The 23107-nt window shown below is 34.2% G+C and overlaps 4 protein-coding genes, 1 long non-coding RNA gene and 1 pseudogene across 5 annotated transcripts; 2 read left to right on the forward strand and 4 right to left on the reverse strand.

Annotated features, from left to right (window-relative positions):
• The first annotated feature begins 97 nt into the window (after positions 1–97).
• On the forward strand, positions 98–1946 carry LOC104760067 (uncharacterized). Its single transcript, XM_087492601.1, is given in 6 exon segments — positions 98–106; positions 930–1031; positions 1033–1128; positions 1498–1653; positions 1655–1776; positions 1778–1946. Coding segments are annotated over 6 exon segments (558 nt in total). The 3' UTR covers positions 1851–1946.
• Positions 1947–3148: 1202 nt separating this feature from the next.
• LOC104758938 (proline-rich protein 1-like) lies at positions 3149–4438 on the reverse strand. The gene is made up of 2 exons (XM_010481909.2): positions 3871–4438; positions 3149–3705 (listed from the first exon to the last, which is right to left on the reverse strand). The coding sequence occupies exons 1-2, from the start codon at positions 4367–4369 to the stop codon at positions 3392–3394; spliced, it is 813 nt and encodes a 270-aa protein (XP_010480211.1). The 5' UTR covers positions 4370–4438; the 3' UTR covers positions 3149–3391.
• A 3656-nt stretch (positions 4439–8094) lies between these two features.
• LOC104758940 (uncharacterized) lies at positions 8095–9839 on the reverse strand. The gene is made up of 2 exons (XR_762794.3): positions 8782–9839; positions 8095–8398 (listed from the first exon to the last, which is right to left on the reverse strand). It is a non-coding gene; the product is annotated as an uncharacterized LOC104758940 (long non-coding RNA).
• A 398-nt stretch (positions 9840–10237) lies between these two features.
• LOC104758941 (proline-rich protein 1-like) lies at positions 10238–11539 on the reverse strand. The gene is made up of 2 exons (XM_010481910.3): positions 10965–11539; positions 10238–10799 (listed from the first exon to the last, which is right to left on the reverse strand). Exons 1-2 carry the CDS (start codon positions 11461–11463, stop codon positions 10486–10488), a joined length of 813 nt encoding a protein of 270 aa, XP_010480212.1. The 5' UTR covers positions 11464–11539; the 3' UTR covers positions 10238–10485.
• A 668-nt stretch (positions 11540–12207) lies between these two features.
• On the reverse strand, positions 12208–16707 carry LOC104758937 (mitogen-activated protein kinase kinase kinase 2). Its single transcript, XM_010481908.3, has 17 exons — positions 16138–16707; positions 15799–15840; positions 15642–15707; positions 15441–15551; positions 15280–15360; positions 15118–15195; positions 14877–14959; positions 14715–14796; positions 14532–14632; positions 14392–14431; positions 14243–14299; positions 14100–14149; positions 13794–14025; positions 13507–13677; positions 13110–13411; positions 12727–12797; positions 12208–12576 (listed from the first exon to the last, which is right to left on the reverse strand). The coding sequence occupies exons 1-17, from the start codon at positions 16441–16443 to the stop codon at positions 12479–12481; spliced, it is 1971 nt and encodes a 656-aa protein (XP_010480210.1). The 5' UTR covers positions 16444–16707; the 3' UTR covers positions 12208–12478.
• Positions 16708–19117: 2410 nt separating this feature from the next.
• LOC104760066 (uncharacterized) lies at positions 19118–23105 on the forward strand (annotated as a pseudogene).
• Positions 23106–23107: the final 2 nt, after the last annotated feature.

The raw sequence follows: 23107 nt of genomic DNA on the forward strand, positions 1-23107 counted from the left end.
TAATCTAAGCATTTGATTTCCTTGTTCTTGCTTGTTTGTGGTTCTTTTGTGTGTTTTTCTTGCTGGGATTGGTTGCTACAGGTTTCTATGGACGTATATGGCTTGGGTTTTGAGTATTGGGCGATGTGGAGGAGGTTGGGAGCGAGATTCGACTCTCGGCTTCGAGTGGATCGCGGTTGCAGAGGGAGTGTCGATCAACACCAGCAAAACGGCATCGATCGACATTGTGGGGTCGGTTGAAACCAAGGCCAGTGTCGGTCGACATTTGGCTGGTGTCGGTCAACACCTCCTTTCCAGCGAGATGATGTTTGTTTTTCCTGGTTTGTATGTTTTGTTTGTTGTTTGTTTGGAACATTGGAATCACTGGTGCTTGTGTGTATAGCCCAGTAGATGAAAGGATTGCCTCACTGAGTGTTTATCAAATACTCATGCATTTCAATCTGTGTTTGTGGTGCAGGTAAAGGCAAAGTGTGATCGTAGAATCAAGGCGATGAAGAAGAGGATGTTCTAGGGACCCGATTGGTTGTTGTCTGGCATTGCTAGGTTGCTAGAGTTGGGTCATTAGAAACATTGCTAGGTTGCTGGTTCTATTCCCTGTTGTTTGGTTATTGGTTATTGGTTATATTTGAAATATTGGTTATTTAACTATTATTAGATATTGGTATTTGTTATTCTGCTGTTGATTGTGATTGTGGTTAGTGGGTATGAAACCACTAGTTGTAGTCTATTTATTATTATTATGAATATTTATTATAAAAAAAAACGGTTTGGGTGGTTTCATCTTTGCTGCCCGTTTCCTTAAAAAAGACAAATGCTCTAAAAAACTATAAATCAATCCAGTTGTTTGCCTTTTTCTCCAACACCTTCGACAAGTACTTATAAAGTAAATGCAAAACATCAAATTCACAATTTGACTACTATAGCGCTAGAGGGAATGTTTTTCTTCATCTCATTGTTTTTTCGTCGTTTCAGTCGTAGTTTAGCTACAATTTATTGTAGTTTCAGCTCCAGCCCTGAACTCAACAAAATACAATCGATATATTATGCCAAATGGAATATATCAAAGACAAAGCCTTTTGTTTGCAAAAGTTGATGGCTTTTCCGCTTACGGTTTCCGCCACTGACTTGGTACTAATATCTAACCCAACATATTAGTTTTTTTGTGTTTATGTTTTTATCAAATATTTACTTTTTGAATTGCATATTTTGATTTTATGTTTTATCATGCTTTACATGTAAGGGTTGTGAATTGTAATTTTGAATGTGTATGTGTTATATATCAACTATATCTAAACATGCATATAGGATATAGCAAAATCAAAACTTTAAATGATGAATGTGGTGAATTAATAAAAAAAAGTTGTGGAAATACTCTTCACAACTTAGCAAACAAAATATCTATACTGTGATCATCACAAATGCAATTATGTTTGCGTCTGTCAAATATGTAGAAATATTTATGGCACATTGTATATTTAACAATCTTTTCATCTATAGATCCCACTTGCAAGAGTCGTGATCTGCGGTATTGGCGTACCATATGCCAAGTTGTTGATGGAATCTGCTGATAGAGCAGCATAAAAGGTACCGGCTCTAAAGGAACAGTTCAAGGAGTGCCAAGATGCATACTTTTCAATTGTAATGTCTCTCAAAGGATACTGCTTCATTAGAACTCGAAGAATCTCCAACGGCTGCCAACTATGAAGCTATGATTTGTTTCGACCAAACAACCAGAGTAAATAATTTGATCGGGAAAAACGAAGACCCGACTTCAAAGTCTCATGGAGATGACATTGCATATGGAGAAGCTCCTTTATCTCGCTGTTGAAGCCACCGAAGTTGTTGGATGATGAAGACACAAAATACCATCAGGCTTGTCTCAATATATGATTGAAAACTATATTTTATATAATAAAGTAAGGTTTTTCTTTTAACTCTCTCTCTCAAATTGCACAAACATGCATCCTACCTATTTGTTCAAATTGTGAAACATCAGTTTTATACAATTACTCACCACCTTTCTGTAATAATAATGCTCTATTTTTCGTAAGTCCACCTGCATTAGAAACAATAAAGTTTCAGCAATTACTTACCATTTTTTCGCATTCTTTTTCGAATTTAATGTTAAATTATATTTAAAAGTAAAATAAACGTTTTACAACTAATGTAGCTAAATGGTGGAAAAGAAAGCTGATAAAAAAACTAGAAAAATTTGATCAAACGCTAAAGAACAACAATCGCTAAAGAGCTATGGGACTAAATAAAAGATTGCAACCATCGTATCTTCGTATCTTTAGTAACGCTTGAAGAGAAAAAGCGTACGTTTGAATACAAAAGTCAATGTGATCTTTGAATTTTGTAAGAGATGGTTGGGCATGTGTCTTCAAAGAGAGGACTTGCTGAAGCGCCCAAGCTAAGTGTTGACTACTTCACGGCATATTCAAGTGTTATAAGCAAATTTAGGTTTTTCATATGACTTTTCTTCTTTTAAATTTCAGTTGCATCATCATCTTTTCATAAATCAAATTTAGATATCTGTTTTTTACGGTTTCAAGAAGAATGGATTAGAATTGGTTGTGGTCTTGTGGATAAGCCTACCAGCAAATTGCAGTTTTCAGTCATTAATTCAGATGTGGGTCAAGAAAACTTTTTTTGTTTACTTCTCGGCTCTATGATTTTCAGAACTTTAAGTTTTCAAGGATACTTTTTTATCCCCATTTGTAAAGGAAACGACATTATTTTGAAAAAAAAAACTAAATTATCAGCGGGTACGCAAGCTATATGTTTCGTGACTCTGCTTTTCATATTCCTCATAAATTAAATAGGAATATGATTTTCGAATAATCTTATGTCTACTGATTACTTCTTCTTCGTGTAGCTCTAGATTTAGTTGGTGTTATTTGAGAAGGATCATTGTTTATTGATCAATCTTTCAATTTATGTATTGGCTTTATGTAGAATATATTCCTACTAAATTTATTTTTGATGGGTTTTTGTTTCAAGCGTTACTTGCTGCTCGGTTCATGATATATATAAAACTTGACAGGAGCATGAGACTAGCTGCTAAAATATTGTTTGTTTGGGTTTTAAAGATAAACAAGACGTTGACGCAATGACCATCAACAATAATAAATTGTACAAATATAGCTTAACAAAAATAAAATACATATTAATATTGAATTTTTCATATATAAATTTGAGATTGTTGTTCTTACAATTTTATTATATGAAATAGAAATATATAATGCATTGGCTGTGCAATGAATCAAATGATACTGGAACAAACAAATAAGAACGTTTCCAAGAGAAAAAGGATTTTCAAATAATAAATTAATTAAAGAGACCTCATACGCCATGCAAGTTCATCAACTTCATAGTAATGTGATGACGATCAGTATTTGGGAGTGGTGGGAGCAGTCTTGGGACCGGTGAAGTAGAAAGGACCAACGTTAAAGAGCTTGAAGTTCTTGTCGGAGTACATCGACAAAGGAACTCCGGTGAGGCCCTTGTTGACATTGGTTGGGTTTTTGCAAGTCTCGATAGGAGATGTGTAGAGCTTGACACGGCAGTGAGATAGGTTCTTGTTGTGGGTTAACGCCACGTGGAAGTATCCCTTAGAATCAGTTGGATTGCTATAGATCACAACCTCGTTCTTGCTTTTCCCGTATGATCCCATCTCGGAACACACAATCTTTGCCTTTGCTCCTACATGAAATTTAATCAACCAACGTTTCTAATTAGTAACTTAAAAGTTCTGTTATGCCTTAGGGTCAAATCTTTTTAGGAAGGATGGTTTATGCATACACACATAGTCAAAAGTTATAAAAAAGAATTGTTTTTTATAAAAGATATTTTTAAAGTATTTTATACCTTGAATAGGGTAGGTTTCGTAGCTGTTTTTGCATAAGATGATGCCATCAACGGCTTTAATGATCTCTGGGACGTATGGCTTGGTGGGTGGAGTGTAGGTTGGTATTGGTACATATGGACGTGGAGGAGAATAGCTTGGAGACTTTTTGTAGACCGGTGGAGTGTAAAGCGGAGATGGGAGAGTTGGCTTAGTATATACTGGAGGTGAGAGTGTAGGTTTGTAGACCGGCATGGTGTAAACCGGAGGTGGGAGAGTTGGTTTAGTGTAAACCGGTGGAGTGTAAGCCGGAGGTGGGAGAGTTGGCTTAGTGGAAACCGGAGGTGGGAGAGTTGGCTTTTGGGCAGGTGGTGTGTAAACACGAGGTTTGTGAACCGATGGAGTGTAAACTGGAGGTGGGAGTGTGGGTTTAGGAGATGAGGGTGCATCGTAATCAGCAGTGGCAATGGTGGCCAAAGAGAGGAGGAGGCAAATGGCGAAGGAGGTGCTTGTGATCGCCATTGCAGATAGCCTTTTAGTTAGTTCGTAAATTGTGTTCTTGATATTTGAAGTGGGATGTTGAGAACAATTTCATCAAATGGATTTTTATAGGAAACTATTAAGGTACACAAAATTTCAAGAGAACTTAAAAAAAATATTATCTTGAAAGGTGACTAATTGGATAGTCATGGTTGGGGGATTCTAATAGTGTGATGCACGATTAAAAACATCTTTGCCGTTTACAAGTTTACAACCATGCACACGGCGCCGACCAAAGGTACAGAGAACTATAAAACAGATTTTCGTTTATATAGCCAATTTTTTTTATTTATTTATTTTACAATAGCTAAATGCAAGCATAAATGTAAAAATATAATTATAAACAAAAATGATCCATTTCACTTATGTAAGTATAGTTTCTTCACAAATGATGTTTGAGTTAAGTAGTGTGATATGAATTATGTTTCTATGCAACAATTTTATCAGTGTATTTTAAGAATGCAACTTCCTTAAGTTCACAATGTGCAGCTACAGTAAAACTTTTATAAATTAATAAGGTCGAGACAATGACATTTTTTATTAATTTATAGAGGTTTTAATTTATCGATAAATTAATTCTTATTTATTTATTGATAAATTAATAAAATTTTAAATTTTTATTAATTTATGAAGAAATTTTCTCATTTTCATAATTTTGAAATGTTTTCTATTATAAAATAAGAAACTTTTGTTATTATTTACATTTTAAAAGATTTTTTAAAATTTATAATATTTGGTATCGTAATAGGATAAATGTCAACTGTGTAGTAGATTATCTAGGTAAAAATGATAAATGTTAGAAGTTTAGAATTTAGAAGAAATTGCTAGTATTATCCTTCATAGTAATGATGAAGTCGAAGAAGATATTGTGATACCTTTAGAACCAGTTACTAAAAGCAATGATCAAATCTAAGACTTTTCATAATTTTTGGATGCAATTTGAGAATACAATAATGAAAAGATTAGAAATGAGTTCTAACAAGAATGTAAATTAAATAATAGTCAAACAACAATAGAGTCATATTTCACTATATTTTTTAGATATATATATATATATATATATATATATTAGTTTATTTGATTATTAATTTATGATATTGATGGGACCATATTTTTATCTAGTATTTTCAAAAAAAATTATTATTTTATTATTTTATCGAAATATGTCAGTTTTTACACTGTTCCAACTCGGGACTGAAAGAATCTATTAATTTATAGCTAGTATTAATTTATAGAGGTTCTATTGTATATATATTGTGATCTATATTTCAATTATATGTTTAGTATATGTCAAATTCCATATGTTTATTTGCATCGGTATATAGTAGCTGTAGATCACAATTCTATGTTTAGTCCAGTGCACTTGATGTGTCTGTTGTATGGTAATGGTATGCATGACATTCTTGCATTTTCATACTATTTCTTTCAAATGACTTATGGTGACTTCTGTTAGGTTGCTAGAGTGGATCATTAGAATGATGTTAGGATGTTGGTTTATTATTTTTTGATCTTATTGGATAAATAGCTATTTATTTATTGAATTTTTTTTTGAATGTTTGCTGGTTTAATGTTTGACATTTTCCGCTGTTGGTACTGGTTGTTAGTGAATATGAGATCGCTAGTTAGTTAACTAATATAAAAACCAAAACCGATATATATATGTTTAATTGTAAAAACTAAACTAAACTCTTATTCAAACTAATATTTAAACTCATTAATAAAATGTCATCCACATTTTGTTTCCTTAATTATATTTATTGTTTTGTTTTTAATTTTGATATATTATTAAATATAACCTCATTATATGGTAAATTTTAATCGACTATTAAAAAGGTGAATAAGAGAGGTTCACGACACTCATAAGGATGAACCCAATAATTTTTCGCATTAGAATTATAATGATCAATTTATTACATGTTAAACATTATTTCTCTATTAAGAGATCTTCTTCTTCATCATAGGATGCGGTGGACGAAAATGGTGTCCACCAAGTATGTTGGGACTTGTTTTTGGATAGTCCATCAGACTTTCAATTAGGCATATGAATTAGGGCCAAAACAAGCGGGCTGACTCGGTCAGTCCTGAAAATATCGGGCTCAGGCTTAAATATATATGTTTATAAAAAATTGGGCTTTTTGGGTTTGACCCGTTTGGGCTATAGGATTTTTCGAGCTTAGCCCGAAAATCCCTTTAACAAATACATTTGTACATTTTTTGTTACCATTTTTTTATTTAATTGCAATATTTGATTAATGATTTATTGTAAATAAAGTTTAAAACTCTAATCCTAGTTTTCATATTTAAACTTTAAAATAATACTGTATATGAATTATATATTGTTTTATTTTGTTGTAAAACAATATATAATTAAAGTATAATTAATCCTAGTTTACAATATTTAAACTTTGCAATCAAATATTTACTTTTAATTGTAAATAATACTTTTAATTTTTTTATGATACTTTATATGAATTATATATGTTTTATTTGGTTAAAGTATAAAATTTTGTTTAGTTTAAAACATTTTCTTTAAAGTTAAGTTGGTTGTAGTGAATATAGATGAGGTATTAAAAGTTTGATTGATTTGTTTTATTGTGCATCTTTAATACTTCTTTTTAAGACGTATAAAGTTATAAGTTTGAATTATTGATCTGTAAGATAAGCCCGAAAAGCTTTGTATCCCTATTAGGGTCGGGTTCAGGCTTTGAAATATAGACTCAGAAATATTTTGGGCCGGGCTAAAACATATGCAGGCTTTACGGGTTTCGGGCCGAGCTATCCCGATTGACATCCCTACTCTCAGTGCTCTCTTCAACTTGTTTTGTGGATACTAGAGCTGTCAAAATAGTCGGAGTGTCCATGGTCAGCCCATGTCCAATTCATTATGGACGGGTTATGGACAAGTCCATAAACGAGATGGACTTAAATGGTCGAAAACTAATATCGTCCATGGACAAACTGGGCTGGACATAATGGACATTGGACAGCCAATATTACCTAAAAAACTAGGTTAAAATTGATTTGGAAAAATCTAAAAATCATTTCTCATCATGTTTTTTTTTATTCAAAGTGAACTTATATTGCTTTAGAAATTGTCATTACAAAGAGGAATTTGTAGCCATTCTGATACAAATTCAGAATCAAGATAGGATTCTTGTGTTATACATCCAAACTTTGCTTACCTATGAGCTACTTGATTACACTTACGTCTTGTGAATTTGAATTGAACGAAATTGAACTTTTATTCCCAGAGATTGATATCTTATAAAAAATTGGACAAGGATTTATTCTGTAAAGTGTCATTTACTTATTTGCAAAGTAATTCACTGTCTCGCTCAAAGATGACTGAATCATAACCTTAAAGTCACGTTTGTTCATTGCTATTAGCAAAGCCTTTGTCTCCGCTCACTACAGGAAATGTGGGTATTAATAGCGGCCGTTAAACGCTATAAATTCACAAATATAGTGTTTCCTAAAACGCTCTAAAATCGCCTGTTATAGTAGGTCGGACATTTTTAATAGCGGATTGTTAGTGTGCTATAGTTTTGTTGCCCGTTATAGGTGTTTGTAGTTATCTGTAGCAAAGATAGCAAAATTTTTGTGTTATTAGTTTGTTTTTAAATAATTCAAAATTTATTTATTAAAAAAAATGACGAATTATTTATTACTAATTATTTTGTTATTTGTTTTTGTTAGGAATAAAAATAAAAAGAACCAATTAAAATTAATACAAAGTATATAAATATTAAATATTTAGAAAACCACATAACAAATTTCATTCTTTACAAAAACCACAAACACCTATCAATCTACCACTAACAAACCTTCACAATCATCCCTAACATAAACAGTATCATCATCACAAGCTTCATCAACTCTAAGCCCACAATCTCTTTTATTGACCTGTCTCTCTTTGTCCTTGAACTTTAGTCACCACAGCTCCAGTGACTTCTTCTTCTTCTTCACCGTTTCTTTGCTCTGTTCTTCTTAAGCTTTCAGCCTTCCTCTTTTCTGCATATAAACAATCTCCAAGATTCAGATACATAAACACACAAAGTCTAATAGATTCTAACCAAAACACTTGGGATGCAAATTCATACTCTACTTAATCCCCAGAGGTCAAATTTTTATCTAAAGATCATTATATGTTTGGCTAATTCACACGCTAACCAACTTATCTAAAGAAGTGTTCTTATGAATAGATTGAATCTAGGGTAAAACAAGTTCCAAGATTTTAATTAAAGGAAAACAAAATCGGCCAAATCTCTGAAGAATAAATCTTAAAAAGGAACTAAGAGCTTAATATCAGTCCTGTTCTACTTTTAATTTCACATATCTCTTGAAATGAGGAAACATATAACAAGATTTCAAATCAGGTGAAAAGAAAACTAGACCTCGTGGCTTCGAATTAAGAAGAACCATCGTCTTTGTCGTCGGAATCAGCCACGGGAGTCAAAAGCACTCGATCTCCTTCAAGAATGGCTATAATAATCGCCGGCTTCTCGTCTACATCGCCGATATACTCAAGTCGGAGAAGAAGAAAAAGAAAGAAAGAGAGGAGAAGAGAACAGAGATAGCCAAACTAAATTGACCTAATCTATCTTATAATTTTTATAATTATTTTTTAAAACTATTTAGAAATATTTTAGAGGCAATTAAATTTTCACCTTCCCGGTTACTCTACGAGCCAATAAAAAATATTTCCGCAATATCGTAGCGTTTGTCTTTTTTGAAAAATTTCTCGGAAACTCAACTATAGCAGAATCATCAAAAACGCTATTATCTACTACTATTAATACTCTTATTTCTTGTAGTGGCTTCTAATGGATTTTTATGAAAATTGTTGGCGCTCCAGACGACAGGATTTCTCCAATGGTCTCTTATTATTTAGCCGCCAGTAGGTTGTTGGTTAACACTTTTAAAACCTGCATCATAATTACATTTCATCATAGGAAACAATGGGGTCTCCCATGTGAGAGGTGGCGTTTGTGTACTTCTAATATCCCGAGGTTCCTGAGTTCTTAGAGTATCACCCACTCCTTTGTCTCTGATATTGAAGACAACACCGTTTTGGACGCACTTTCGTGATAACCATTGAAGACAGAATTATTTATAGCTGTCTAAATATGAGATAAAAGACAAAAAGGAAATAGGGAATCGACAAGTGGGATATTCTGTTGAGCCGATTGATTGATAATATTTGATATGTTGGTTTCAGCATTGTTCAAGTTGATTGACGTCGAGTAAAAGAGTGTTCGAAAGACGCCAAACCATTTTGGCAAAAGGGCAACTGAAAAGTGAGTGTAGGATAGTTTCATCTTCTTGTTTGCAACGTGGGCACAAAGCCTATATGTTCATGCCTCTTGTTCGTAAACGAGGAGTGGTTGTTAGAGCACTAGATAAAATACGCCAGAGAAAACTTGATGGTGATAAAACACGCCAGAGGAAATTTAGCGACTACATTTGATACCGTGTTTAATTTGTGGCATCAATCTTAGACAGCTAACCTATAAAAACAAGGTCATTAGTGGGAATAGTTGTTTATGGACCGATCATTTTTAGTGGACAATATTAGACAGGTCTGGAGATGGGCAGCCCATTTTAACAGCTCTAGTGGATACCAGCAAATTGCAGTTTTCAGTCATTAAATTTAGAGTCAAGAAAACTGTTTTTCTTTGGTTCTCGTGCTCTCTGATTTTCAAAACTTTTCAAAGATCCTCTTTTGATCCCCATTTGGAAAAGGAAACGACATTATTTAAAATATTGTTTTTTTTTTGGTTTTCAAAGATAAACAAGACGTTGGTCAATGGCCATAAAAAATAACAAATCTTACCAATATAGCTTATCATCTACAAAAATAAAATACATATTAATATTGAATTTTTTTCATACATAATCACAAATTGTTGTTCTTCTTAGAATTTTATTATACGAAATAGAAATATATAATGCATTGGTTGTGCAATGAATCAAATGAAATCGGAACAAACAAATAAGAACATTTTTCAAGTGAAAAAAAAAAAGATTTTCAAATAATAAATTGATTAAGGCGACCTCATATGCCATGCAAGTTCATCTTCATCGTAATGTGATGATGATCAGTATTTGGGAGTGGTGGGAGCAGCCTTGGAACCGGTGAAGTAGAAAGGACCAACGTTAAAGAGCTTTAAGTTTTTGTCGGAGTACATCGACAAAGGAACTCCGGTGAGGCCCTTGTTGACATTGGTTGGGTTCTTGCAAGTCTCGATAGGAGATGTGTAGAGCTTGACACGGCAGTGAGATAGGTTCTTGTTGTGGATTAACGCCACGTGGAAGTATCCCTTAGAATCAGTTGGATTGCTGTAGATCACAACCTCGTTCTTGCTTTTCCCGTATGATCCCATCTCGGAACACACAATCTTTGCCTTTGCTCCTACATGAAATTTAATCAACCAACGTTTCTAATTAGTAACTTAAAAGTTCTGTTATGCCTTAGGGTCAAATCTTTTTAGGAAGGATGGTTTATGCATACACACATAGTCAAAAGTTATAAAAAAGAATTGTTTTTTATAAAAGATATTTTTAAAGTATTTTATACCTTGAATAGGGTAGGTTTCGTAGCTGTTTTTGCATAAGATGATGCCATCAACGGCTTTAATGATCTCTGGGACGTATGGCTTGGTGGGTGGAGTGTAGGTTGGTATTGGTACATATGGACGTGGAGGAGAATAGCTTGGAGACTTTTTGATGACCGGTGGAGTGTAAAGCGGAGATGGGAGAGTTGGCTTAGTATATACCGGAGGTGAGAGTGTAGGTTTGTAGACCGGCATGGTGTAAATCGGAGGTGGGAGAGTTGGTTTAGTGTAAACCGGTGGAGTGTAAGCCGGAGGTGGGAGAGTTGGCTTAGTGGAAACCGGAGGTGGGAGAGTTGGCTTTTGGGCAGGTGGTGTGTAAACACGAGGTTTGTGAACCGATGGAGTGTAAACTGGAGGTGGGAGTGTGGGTTTAGGAGATGAGGGTGCATCGTAATCAGCAGTGGCAATGGTGGCCAAAGAGAGGAGGAGGCAAATCGCGAAGGAGGTGCTTGTGATCGCCATTGCAGATAGAGTTCCTTATAGCCTTTTTAGTTAGTTCGTATATTTGTGTTCTTGGTGTTTGAAGTGGGATGATGAGAACAATTTCATCAAATGGATTTATATAAGAAAATGTTAAGGTATTCAAAATTTCAAGAGAACTTAAAAAAAATATTATCTTGAAAGGTGACTAATTGAATAGTCATGGTTGGGGGATTCTAATAGTGTGATGCACGATTAAAAACATCTTTGACATTTACAAGTTTACAACCATATATGATATATGCATGCACACGGCGCCGACCAAAGGTTCGCAGAACTATAAAACATATTTTCGTTTATATAGCCAATTTTTTTATTTATTTATTTTACATTAGCTAAATGCAAGCATAAATGTAAAAAATATAATTATAAACAAAAAATATCCATTTCACTTATGTAAGTATAGTTTTTATGCAACAATTTTATCAGTTTCTTTAAGAATGCAACTTCTCAACTCTCAAGTTCCCAATGTGCATTCTGTATATTGTGATCTTGGTTTAAATTCTATGTTTAGTCTAGTGCACTTCATGTGCCAGTTGTCTGGTAATGGTATGTTCATGCGATTTCTTTGAGATGACGGTGGCTTTGTTACAACACTTACTGTTTTTGTAGATCCAGTGATTGTAGATAGGTCAAGTAATTCGCCTATGTCTATTGTAGAAGTTGTTAAAAGGTCGAATATATATTGTAAACCAATAGCTAAATGACTCAGATAAACACAAAACATAAAACAAATCTGGCAATTCAACTTATAAAACCTATATGCTCTGTGGTTGGCTCAACTCCAACACTCTCACATCACACTGTACTTCAGCAAATATTTTAGGCTTGTTTAGCTATATATATTCAAACTGCAAGTTAGCGCATACGAGGAACATTATATATAGGTATATATCATATATACTAGTTAAGCAATCGAATTATAAAAAGCCAAGCTTTAGAAACAGTAAGAGCCTTAGAGACAAAAGTGCAAAATTGGCTGGACTTTTTGTACAGATCATTTGCCTGGAGATGCAAATCTCGACTTCTCTCTATGTCGACTCAAGCTTCTGTCTCTCGGGGATGATGATCCCATCCCTGCTTGCCGTGTGATCTCTGCAGTAAAATTTGATTTTATATACATATATTGTGGTCCAGAAATGATACACCACTAGAAACAACGTGGTCATGTGAGAGACATAAAATGCTGGAACAGACGAAGAAATGTGCAGCGCGCAACAATGAGTTCATGAAAATTGCAGTTACCTCTTCGCTTTCTTTCAAGTTCTTGATCCAGCTCTTCCTTCCATTTCCTCTCAATCTCTGACAATGCAACACTGCCAAGCCAAAACAACCCATTTCCAGAATGAACAAACAAGTCTTGGCAAAGTGGATTTCCAAAAAAAATTCATTACGAAATTTCTAAAATCTTTTGAAATATTTGTGATTAACATTCTGGCAACAGCTTCCATGGACACCCAATTTATAAATTGGAGGGCCATAATAGACTTAAGACATGCATTCATGCGACTACCTTCTGGGATATTGGTTCCTATCTACTAAACGGCGAGTAGATGAAGAAAAAGAATCTAAACCATTCATGTTTAGCCTTAAAATCTAAGCAGAACAACAGTTGCTGTTAGACTTACCTCTGGCTGTTTGATTCATGTTCAGCATCAGCACTTGCATTGCTATTATTCAGCACACTAGAGCTGCTACCGCTGTCTGGGCTCTTGGAGCAACAGGCTGCATCTGTTGCTCTAGAAGGTGAACGACCAATACGGCCCTGACTCGGAGACTTGCTTTTCGGAGGTAATTTTAAGAAACCACGATGTGTCTCCTCTCGTTTATTGTTACTAGTGTTACTTTCCATGTAGCTGGCAGTGCATGTGATCAAACCATTGTAGAATTCTTCATACAGAGGCGTCTGCAACTTCTTTAGATCTGCAGCCTACGGATTAGGACATTTTACCAACAAGTTAATGTTTGCAAACTCAAAGTTGGATCTAAATGCACTGAGGAAACAGAATATTGTACATAAGTCACCTTCTCATCTAAGAAAGATTTAATTTTTGACTCGGTCAGCTCATTTTCATCTTCTGAGTACGATGGGTGGTCAACTTCCATACACATTTTTGTCTCCGTTTCTCCATTTCCAGACTTTTCGTCAAATTTGCACTTCAAAACACCAGAGATCTCACTCATGGTATCAGAGCTCTGCGCAAAGATAATTTATAATTGTGTTTTCAGAAATAATATATTACACAATGATTCGATTATTCATAAAAGAATCTGGAATATAGATGAGAAAAGACAATGACACACAGGCTTACCTTCTTGGCATCAGTATTATTGTCAAGAGTAAGGCCAGTATCCCCATTATATGTCAAGAAATTCTCATCGCCAATCAAACACATGTCATCATCATCTTCATCCTCATTATACCCGTTATTACTTTTCAGACACAGACTGTTATTTTGGATTGAATTCTCAGGGAAAGCAATTGTACAAGTCAGACTACCCAAGTTACAGATGTCTCCTACATCATCACTTGTAGACATTTGACTATAAGAAAAAGAAACAAATGATCAGCAGTCAGAAATTCAGCTAAAATGTTTTGGCTTCAGCGCAGCACTTACTAGCTTTTCATCTCAGTTAAATCTGATGATAGAGGACTGCTTGAATTGTCCTGAGAATATATATACAAAAAGAGACATCCTATCAAAATGCCTTCACAAAAAACCTAAGATGATATGCTATACATTGCATACTCTGAACTCACCATGACTGAAGCAAGAAGTATATCAGATTCCTTCTGTTTGCCCGTAACAAATGGATGCTGCCAATGAACGAAAAGCAAGAACATTATGTCTCAAAAGAATTAAAATATGTGACCTGATTGGATTTCATTTACTCATGTTAATATTTCACCTTTAGCAGCTCAGAAGCGGTTGGCCGCAGATTTGGTTCCCTACAAAAGAAAGGACACAATGTTTCAGCAATCCACAAGACGGGAAGGAAGAGAAGTGACAGAAGTTAATTTTAAAATTTTTGTGTCAAAACTATCATACTGCTGCAGACACTTGAGCAGAAAATCTTTAGCGTCAGAGGAAAGATTTTCAGGGATTGGAGGATGTGACTTCGTCGTTCCAATGTGGAAGATAGCAGCAATCTGAAAAGAAAATATGTCCACATAAGTTCAAGAAACAGAATTATTCATAGAACTGAATAACAAAGCACACTAAACTAAATACCTCTTTATACTGCTGGCTCCAAGGAGCTTTCCCAGTTACCATTTCAATCACTGTGCACCCTACACTCCAAATATCAGCAGAACTGCACATAATAGGATTAGATGAAGTTGACTACAAAGCATGTAATCTCGCAATTACAAAAATGTTTGAAGTAATACTTACAAGCTATGCCCAGTTTGAAGAATAACTTCTGGAGCCATCCAATAGGGAGTCCCTTTCATAGATTTGGCACCCGAAATAGTAGCCTATAGATAAATCCATGTCTATTAGTTAGAAATCATGATGAAGAATATGTTTGAGGAACGAGTTAAAAACCTCAGCAGCAGATGTTTTTTTTTTTGTCAACAGTCAGAAGCAGAATGGTTTTAGTGAAATAGAAGTTGAAGACCGAATATTGACTTACCAATTCAGCTACCTGTTTGGATGCACCAAAATCAGCAAGTTTAATGCATCCTTGATTATCCACAAGGATATTAGCACCCTGAGAACAGAAGAACCTCAAAATAAGAAGGGCCAGGATACGAGATGTTTTAAGCACTTTCATAGTAAGGGCAAAAATAGATACCTTAATGTCACGGTGCATAATGGCATGCCTGTGAAGATACTCCAAGCCAAGAAGCAGTTGGTTCGTGTATGTCCGAACAACCTTAGTCAATCAGTTTAAAGACGTTACTATCATTAAACATTTCAGAAAACCCCAATAGAGGTTTATATATAGTGACTTACAGATTCAGGAAAGGGTCCAAATTTCTCCAAGAGTGAAGATATAGATCCACCAGGAACAAATTCAAGCAAGATGTTCAAAGTTTCATCTTCCCTCACCGTACCCAAATATCTCTAAGGCCAAAAAAGAATACCAAAGTTTAGGAAAAACAAACAAAAAAAGGCATGTTGTATTAGCAAGAAAACAATAACGTTAATGCTTACGACTATATTTGGATGAGAAAGATTCTTGAGTAGCTTAACTTCCTCTTCAAGCTCCTGAATATGAGCCTTTTGTTCACCAAAATAGGAAAGTCATCTAATCTAAATAGAAAATGTAGCGCACAATATAAACAAGAAACGTGTAAGCTTGTTACTGAACCTGAGTTTTCTCCTTGGATGCACAATTGGATGCAATCAGAACCTGTGAAAGAAACAACTAAAATGAGCTCATGATCAACTCAAATCACAACAACTCAAAGATTCAAAACGAGTCCAGGAATGAACATCTGAGAGCTAAAAGCCCTAATTCCAAAATCTGACCAAAATCAATCTTAACCCGTTAGAGTTACCACCAAAAACGAAGTAGAAATCTGTGATTAAGCTTGCAGATTCCATTAATTTACCAATATTAAGAACCATTAAAGTGAACCTAATTTCAAAATCGAGGAGTAAAAGCAAAATTGACGAAGGAGATTTACAATTCCAAACTCAGACTAACCTGTTTAACGGCGAGAAGCTCACCGGAATCAAGATTCATACCCATATACACAGTACCGAAAGCACCACGGCCAATTAACTGACCTTTCCGCCACCGAATCGGAGGTTTCAAAAGTACGGTGGAGTTAGGCGGAGGTAGTGGTGGTGGCGACTGAGGTTTGGAGAAAACTCTCGATTTACGGATACAGGAAGTGATTTTATCGGCGAGAAGAGTAGGTAACGGAGGATGGTTCTCTTGGTTGTCATCGTCGGTGGTGGTAGTACGGAAGACTAGTGAGCGGCGAACTGATCCGAAGAGATCTTGCATTTAGAAATGGTTTGCTGAGGACTCTTCTTCTCAGTGATGTTGTTGTTTCATCTGGTGTCGATATGGATGGCTATGGGAGAGAATTCAGATTTCTATGCCGATGAGAGCGTTGGGGGATAAAGGGGGAGAAGAAGATTCCTTTTTCAAAATTTTATTAATTTACAAAGTATTCCAGAGAAACGTTAACAATATAAAATTTCCGAAATTGTTTTTGGAGAAAAAAAAAAAAAAAATCTATTTTAATGATATTTACGAGAATTCCCTAAACATTCTCAAATCTCAATTATGTTTATTATATACATGGCAAATTAAGATTAACAAATGACATTGCTGCTCTCAAGTATTAGTTTAACAAGAAAAATAATTATCAAACCTCTTCCATACACAATTTTTATAACTTTTACAAAAACATTTTCGCACTCATATTTTTTTACTACAATTCATGTGAAAATATGGATATTTCAATTCATTAGATATATCAAAGTCTCAATTTCGCGTCTTAGCCAAAGATCGTGTCACATAGAACAACTCAGCAACAATTTCAACACAAAATCACTTGGAGGATGTTAATGGATCTCTTACGTTTCCAACAAAATCAATAAAGGAAGATTTGCCCCACGGAATACAAGGATAAGCTTCATTTTCCAACGGACGTCAATCTAGTTCTTCACTTAAAGAAGTTTAGGTCTAATTGGTTTAGGAGCTTCTAGATTTATGTTTGGTAACCAGAAGTTGTTTCTACTAACCCCAAGGTGAAGAAATGATACAACCCATGTTGTTTCTCATCAGCAAACTAGACCTAGGAATCAAAGAGAGAATATCAAGAAAACAATTAATGAGTTAATCAAAGAGCTTATGACCAAAGAGAGCATGCAAAATTCTATTGGGAATGATGTCTATCAAGTCTAGTCTAATTTGAGCCTAATACAAAGTCTAAGAAAACCCAAAATAATCACTTTCTCTTGTGGTCAAAGAAGAGTGACGAAAATGAAGATCAAGAGTCACTTTGAAATAAGAGAACCACCAAGAGTTGGATTTTCATTCAACTTACTATCTTCATTAACTTTTAGTTTCAAGAATAATTAATACTTGGTTTTGTTACCAAATTTCATATCTCTTTATAAACATATGTAATCTCATTTGAGAAGATATTCAATAAATCTTTTTTCTTTTATTTGACGTTGTAATCTCATTTGACATGTAATCTCATTTGAGAAGATATTCAAGAAATCTTTTTTCATCAGATATATCACGTGTTGCCGTCTCTGTCAATCGATCCATTATATCTTCAAGAACTTTGAATTTATAACCACACAGAACTTCAACTTTTAAAACTCATCTTGGACTTCACGAAGGCTGACCTCTTCAATGTGTCCCATGTTGCTCTCATACCATTGGAGACTGGATCCGCCTCACCATAGACATCGAATATTGGTTCTTCATTATCATTGTAGACATCAAAGATAGGGGATCCATAGATTTCATCTTAGAACTCCATTGATTCTTTTTTTTTTTTTGGTTTTTTTTGTTTTGTATGAAATAGAAATTTGAAGGTGTTTTGTTGAACGCTGATTCTCAAAGAATGTCGTCAACAAAAAGGATAGAAGTACTTTGATACCAAATGTTAGCAGTGATGCTAATTTTGGTCACTCTTCAAAGGAAGAGTAATTGGTCTGATATCACTGATAGAATGGTCCCTCTTCAAAGCTAAAGAGTTGTGTTGACACACAAATCAAGTCTATCCTTCATTTGCTAATCAATGATATTTAAATACACAAGAAGAAAGAAACTAACCCACTAAACATACAGTTAAGATATTTGACTAAGTGGAGATACAATCCCACTAATTTAAGATAAACAAAGACAAGATAATATCAACTCTATCTTCGACTTAGATAATGTCGGTTTACTCCGGTTAACCGGGTTATGTTCTCATCATTATTATCTAGTTTTGCAAGCCTTGAGAATTCTAGTATTATCAGTTTACCTATCTTACCTTAGAGCGTCGATATTTTAAGAAAATTACATCAGATTTTGTTATAAAATATTACATATATATATTTTTTTAAATATTACATATTTTACCATATTAATATAACCCACGGGTTACAAAAAAAACCCACGCGTTGCCTGGAAAATTTCTTAGTATATATATACATAAATAATTTATTAGGTGACAGAAAGGAAGGGATTTTTATTTTAATTAAAAAGAAAGGGAAACAATATGTCATCTCATGCTTGTAAGTTGTAAACGTAGAGCGTCGCTAGTTGTGAACACTAGGCGGACAGGATCTTGTGCCTCCAGGCGGTGAAACACTTCGTTTTACACGAGCCTTGATCTCGAGGAGGAGCTTCTGATTCCAAATCCCTTCTGCTGTTTTATATTCCAACAAAACAAATTAATCTTTAAATACATATTTTTTAAGGAATAGTAAATCTAACAAATTAAGAGACAGAAGAAGAAGTCGTCTCTGAATCTGATAACTATAAACTTACTTGTATTGAGAGATTTCGAATCGTAGAGTAATCGAGCGGAAACTACTGTGTTTGATGATGCAGAGAACAAGAGAATCATCAAAGCTATTAACTTGTACATTTTGTTTCGAGTATGAAGTTCTAAACTCTTAAGTTTATAAATTAACGATGTAAAGTAGGGTATTTATATCTAGACAGAATGCACAACGGTGACGTGGGTTACGTCGTTAATCTCAAATTTCGACGAAAATAAACTATTGAATTTGGTTTTGTATACTCACTAGCAGTTTTTTATACTTGTTTGTTAGAAAATGTTATTTATAATCTTGAATATCTTATGTGTATGAGACCATCGCCATTGCACAACTTTAAAAGGGATCTTTAAATAAAAAATAATAAATGAACAGGGAACTCAAGAGATTTGTGTCTGAAAACTTGGGGTAAACTTGTTTTCCCATTGTTGCAGTCTAGTATTGATCTCTTCGTGATCTGATATATATGATCAAATGTGTATTGGGTAGTTCATAGAAATGATTTTACTGGGGTAAACCCATCAGTTGTGTGTCTGATTGGAATGTCCGGTGTCTGTTTGTAACTTTCTATTGATCCTCTTAATTGCTGGCTGCTTAACGTGTGTTGTTGTTGATGCAGGTATTTGTTGGTGTTCCAGACGTTAAGGAAGGTACGTGGATAGTCACAATACCAGATTAGAAGCATGTGTGTGTAACAACAGATTAAGAACTTGTTAGTTTATATTCAGTTTCATTTGTGTTCTTGTAAAATATACTATAATTACAATTTTAAGTTTCATTTTTCTCAGTTTTGCGTTGTAACATTATACTCAAAAACACATTTTCTATTTAAGTTTTAAGACCCAACATTTAGAGATCACTAATGGAAGGTGAAAAAAATAACACAAAGTTGATAAAATGCTTAAATTAAATTAATATTAAGTTTAATATTATGTTATAGTTAAGACACTATTAAAAAGTTTACCAATGTGGATGCTCTGAGGCTGAATTGGACTAAACTTCCCCTCATATACACGTTCTGTCATGTGTGGAACATACCTCGAAGTACCAAAACACCAAAATATCAATATCTATATATAACGTAAGATTACAACAAAAAAAAAAAAAACACTCTTTCGTCGTTATGATCGCCTTCATCTATGTTATCGTGTTAAAGTAATAATTCTATTCCACTCAAATTTTCTATATACGTAGACAAAGGAAATTCTAAAAACCTATTTCTTCTAATTAATTACAAAAATGTTTGAGATTAAATTAAGCTCAACATACGAATAACTAATATTTGAATCTCTCAAAAGTAACTTAAAAACAAAAGTTTATTTGGGGTTAAGCTAGCTGACTCGATCTTTAAACTTGTTGGGCGTTGGTTCCTTCATGAAAATGTTGATTGTTTAGTATTATTTCTTTGCAACCCTCAATGCTTATTGTTTATGATGTAAGTATAATTCAAGAATTGATAAATTCTTTTACTTTCCAATTTTTTAGTGATGAGGCTGTCCCTCTGATTGCTGAGTCAGCAGCATTGGAGTTGACACTTAGGAATGCTTATGGTGTACTAATGTTTGCTTGATATTGGGGATTATAGCAGAATCAGCTTCGTTGTGTTGCTAAGTTTTGGCTTTCCTCATCTCCATGACTAGAATCATCTTATATTAGTTTAAGTAATGTTGATCACAGTCTTGAGAATTTAGAAGATCCCTTTTACGGAAGTTCAGATGAAGAATATAGTGAAGCTAGCGTGTTGGACAATGAGAATATAATACGTTGAGACGTGTGAGGTTTCACACGGTATTTCTTTTTCCTTTTCTTATGATTCTCTCTGTGTAAAATGCTTTTCACTTTTGATCTACTTCTCTGTATGTCTGTTTTTTTTGGTTAATCTAAACCAAAGGCTGGTTACCGTGATGGGATTGCTGCCGGGAAAGAATATATTGCGCAAGAAGGTTATAACTTTGGCTATAAGGAATCAGTTCTTGCTGCATGTTTGGTAATGTCAGACGTGTTTCCAGGTAGAATTACTAAATTGGTTCATGAGCTGCATGCTGCGATGTGTTACATATCCGATAAAGCCTATCGAATAGTAGTAGTCTATACTTATCCTGTGTTGACCCTTTTTGAAGTGCACTGAGAGAAATGCTGATTGATGAACAAGAAACTAGAGAGAAGTCTCATAAACTATTATGTTCTGTGCATGCTCTCTTTTTTTTTTTAATGAATGTAAAATTTTCAACCAAAAAATCCATTTTACAATATATGCATCCTTAAATCGAATGTTTTTTTAGAGTTTAACCAAAACTTTTGAACCAAAGAAGAAAAGAGATAATTGTAGTTTTAGTACGTTTTTAGAAAGTAATATACTTTTTAGTACGTTTACTATTCATAATTACAAAAATATGTGGTCTCTCATTATATCAACGTGGCCCTTTAGTTTTTTTTTTTTTTTTTAATACCCCTCATGTTTAGTTACTTAAATACATGATTATATTAAAAAAAAAATCGAAATTTTTTTCACATACAAAAAGTCTAAAGTTTTTTCTTTATAATTTGATATGCATTTTGTTTGATGATTTTATTTAATAATATTAAATATTTTTTACAAATTATGTATCATACAGATTTACAAGGTGTACAGATGTCTGTATACATTGTAATGTAAGTTTGTACACATTATTAAGTGTGTAGATGTAATTTGTTTAATTCTTAGACTTTCATATGTCTGTGCAGATGTCTGTGTCGCAACGGTTTTATACAAATTACATATGTACACGTTATTATGTGTACAGACTATTATCTGTATAGAACCATTGTATATATCACTTTTGGTATAAAATATATTTCAAATAACTAAAACAAAATGCATATCAAATTATAAAGAAAAAGATAGTATTTTTGTATCTAATAAAATATTTTCAAAAAATTTATATTATTAAATATCTGAATATCTGAATAACTAATATATTATTATTTATATTATATTATATTATTAAATATCTGAATAACTAGTTTAAAAAAAAAAGGCTACAATGACACCAGTTCCCCTCTCTCTCACACACACACAAATGGGTCATACATCTCTCACTTCTCTCACACTCTCTCACACTCTCTCACCCTCTCTCACTCTCACACACAACCGAACCCTACACAACCACACACTCACTCACAACTACTTTCACAATTGTAAATAGTGAACTACTAAAAACTTAATTTCTTTCTAAAAACGTACTAAATCTACAACACACCCAGAAGAAAATACACTCGAGAATTAGCTGGTTAACTCGAACCACAATCGAAGATCATCTTCAAGCTTGCGAGAACCAAGAGACTGAATGGAACTGATCTTATTCCGAACCAAACTGTCAAGAAACTTAATTAATTGGCCTGGCGAGGAAGGGATTTCTCCATGTCTGCGCGTGTTACGTTCGAACCAAATAGAGAAATCAGTTGCTTGGAATATAAGTCTTAAGATATAGCGATGTGTTCCCTTGATAGAGCAATCGTTAAAGAGCGGGAGAATCAACGTAGTTGAGGTGTCACTGTGCTGCATTAGTTTGCGAGCTAAAAAGCTCCCCAAACCCGAGAAGCAAAGGTACATGTGAAAAACAAATGGTCTCTACTCTCTAGTCTCCATCGGAGCTTGACAAAGAACACATGATGGACTGATTCCCCTGTTCCAAGATAGCATACTGTCACATGTGGTAAGCCGGTTATGGACAGCAAGGCAAAGCAAAAAGGAGTACTTCGGGATAGAGTCCGTAAACCAAATGCCCTTGTACCAACTTATTGTTTGACCCGGATCTCGAACTTGCTGCCATGTTTCAGAGGTTGTGAAAGGAGATTTAAACGTGTTTGTCTGATCTTCTTCACAGAGCTATGTCAAGCTATGTCCGGTCTTTTTCAATTTTCGTTTCAACTCTGTTGAGAAAGTCCTGACGGTGGTGCATGCATGCATGCCCTCTTTACGGAAGTAGCAATGAAGCAGTTGTATGAAACTTTGACTACAAAGCAAGGGAAGAGAAAAGTGGAGAAGAAGTGTCTGAATCTGGTTCTGGTCGGGTGTTAACGCCACAACCGACTTGGGATTTGGGAAGCTATGTTACGGAGCTAAGCTCTCTTCTTAACAAATTTCCTAAGAGTGAAATTAAATTGGACACATAGAG

Source organism: Camelina sativa, chromosome 16, assembly GCF_030686135.1.
Source record: "Camelina sativa cultivar CO46 ecotype springtype chromosome 16, ASM3068613v1".
NCBI classification, from domain to species: domain Eukaryota; kingdom Viridiplantae; phylum Streptophyta; class Magnoliopsida; order Brassicales; family Brassicaceae; genus Camelina; species Camelina sativa.

Coding starts and splice junctions, on each gene's coding strand:
- LOC104758941 (XM_010481910.3), bottom strand. CDS start 11,463: ATGGCGATCACAAGCACCTCCTTCGCGATTTGCCTCCTCCTCTCTTTG. Junction 10,800..10,964: donor CGAAACCTACCCTATTCAAG/GTATAAAATACT, acceptor AATTTCATGTAG/GAGCAAAGGCAAAGATTGTG.
- LOC104758938 (XM_010481909.2), bottom strand. CDS start 4,369: ATGGCGATCACAAGCACCTCCTTCGCCATTTGCCTCCTCCTCTCTTTG. Junction 3,706..3,870: donor CGAAACCTACCCTATTCAAG/GTATAAAATACT, acceptor AATTTCATGTAG/GAGCAAAGGCAAAGATTGTG.
- LOC104758937 (XM_010481908.3), bottom strand. CDS start 16,443: ATGCAAGATCTCTTCGGATCAGTTCGCCGCTCACTAGTCTTCCGTACT. Junction 14,150..14,242: donor TACTTCTTGCTTCAGTCATG/GTGAGTTCAGAG, acceptor ATATATTCTCAG/GACAATTCAAGCAGTCCTCT. Junction 14,026..14,099: donor TTAACTGAGATGAAAAGCTA/GTAAGTGCTGCG, acceptor TTTTTCTTATAG/TCAAATGTCTACAAGTGATG.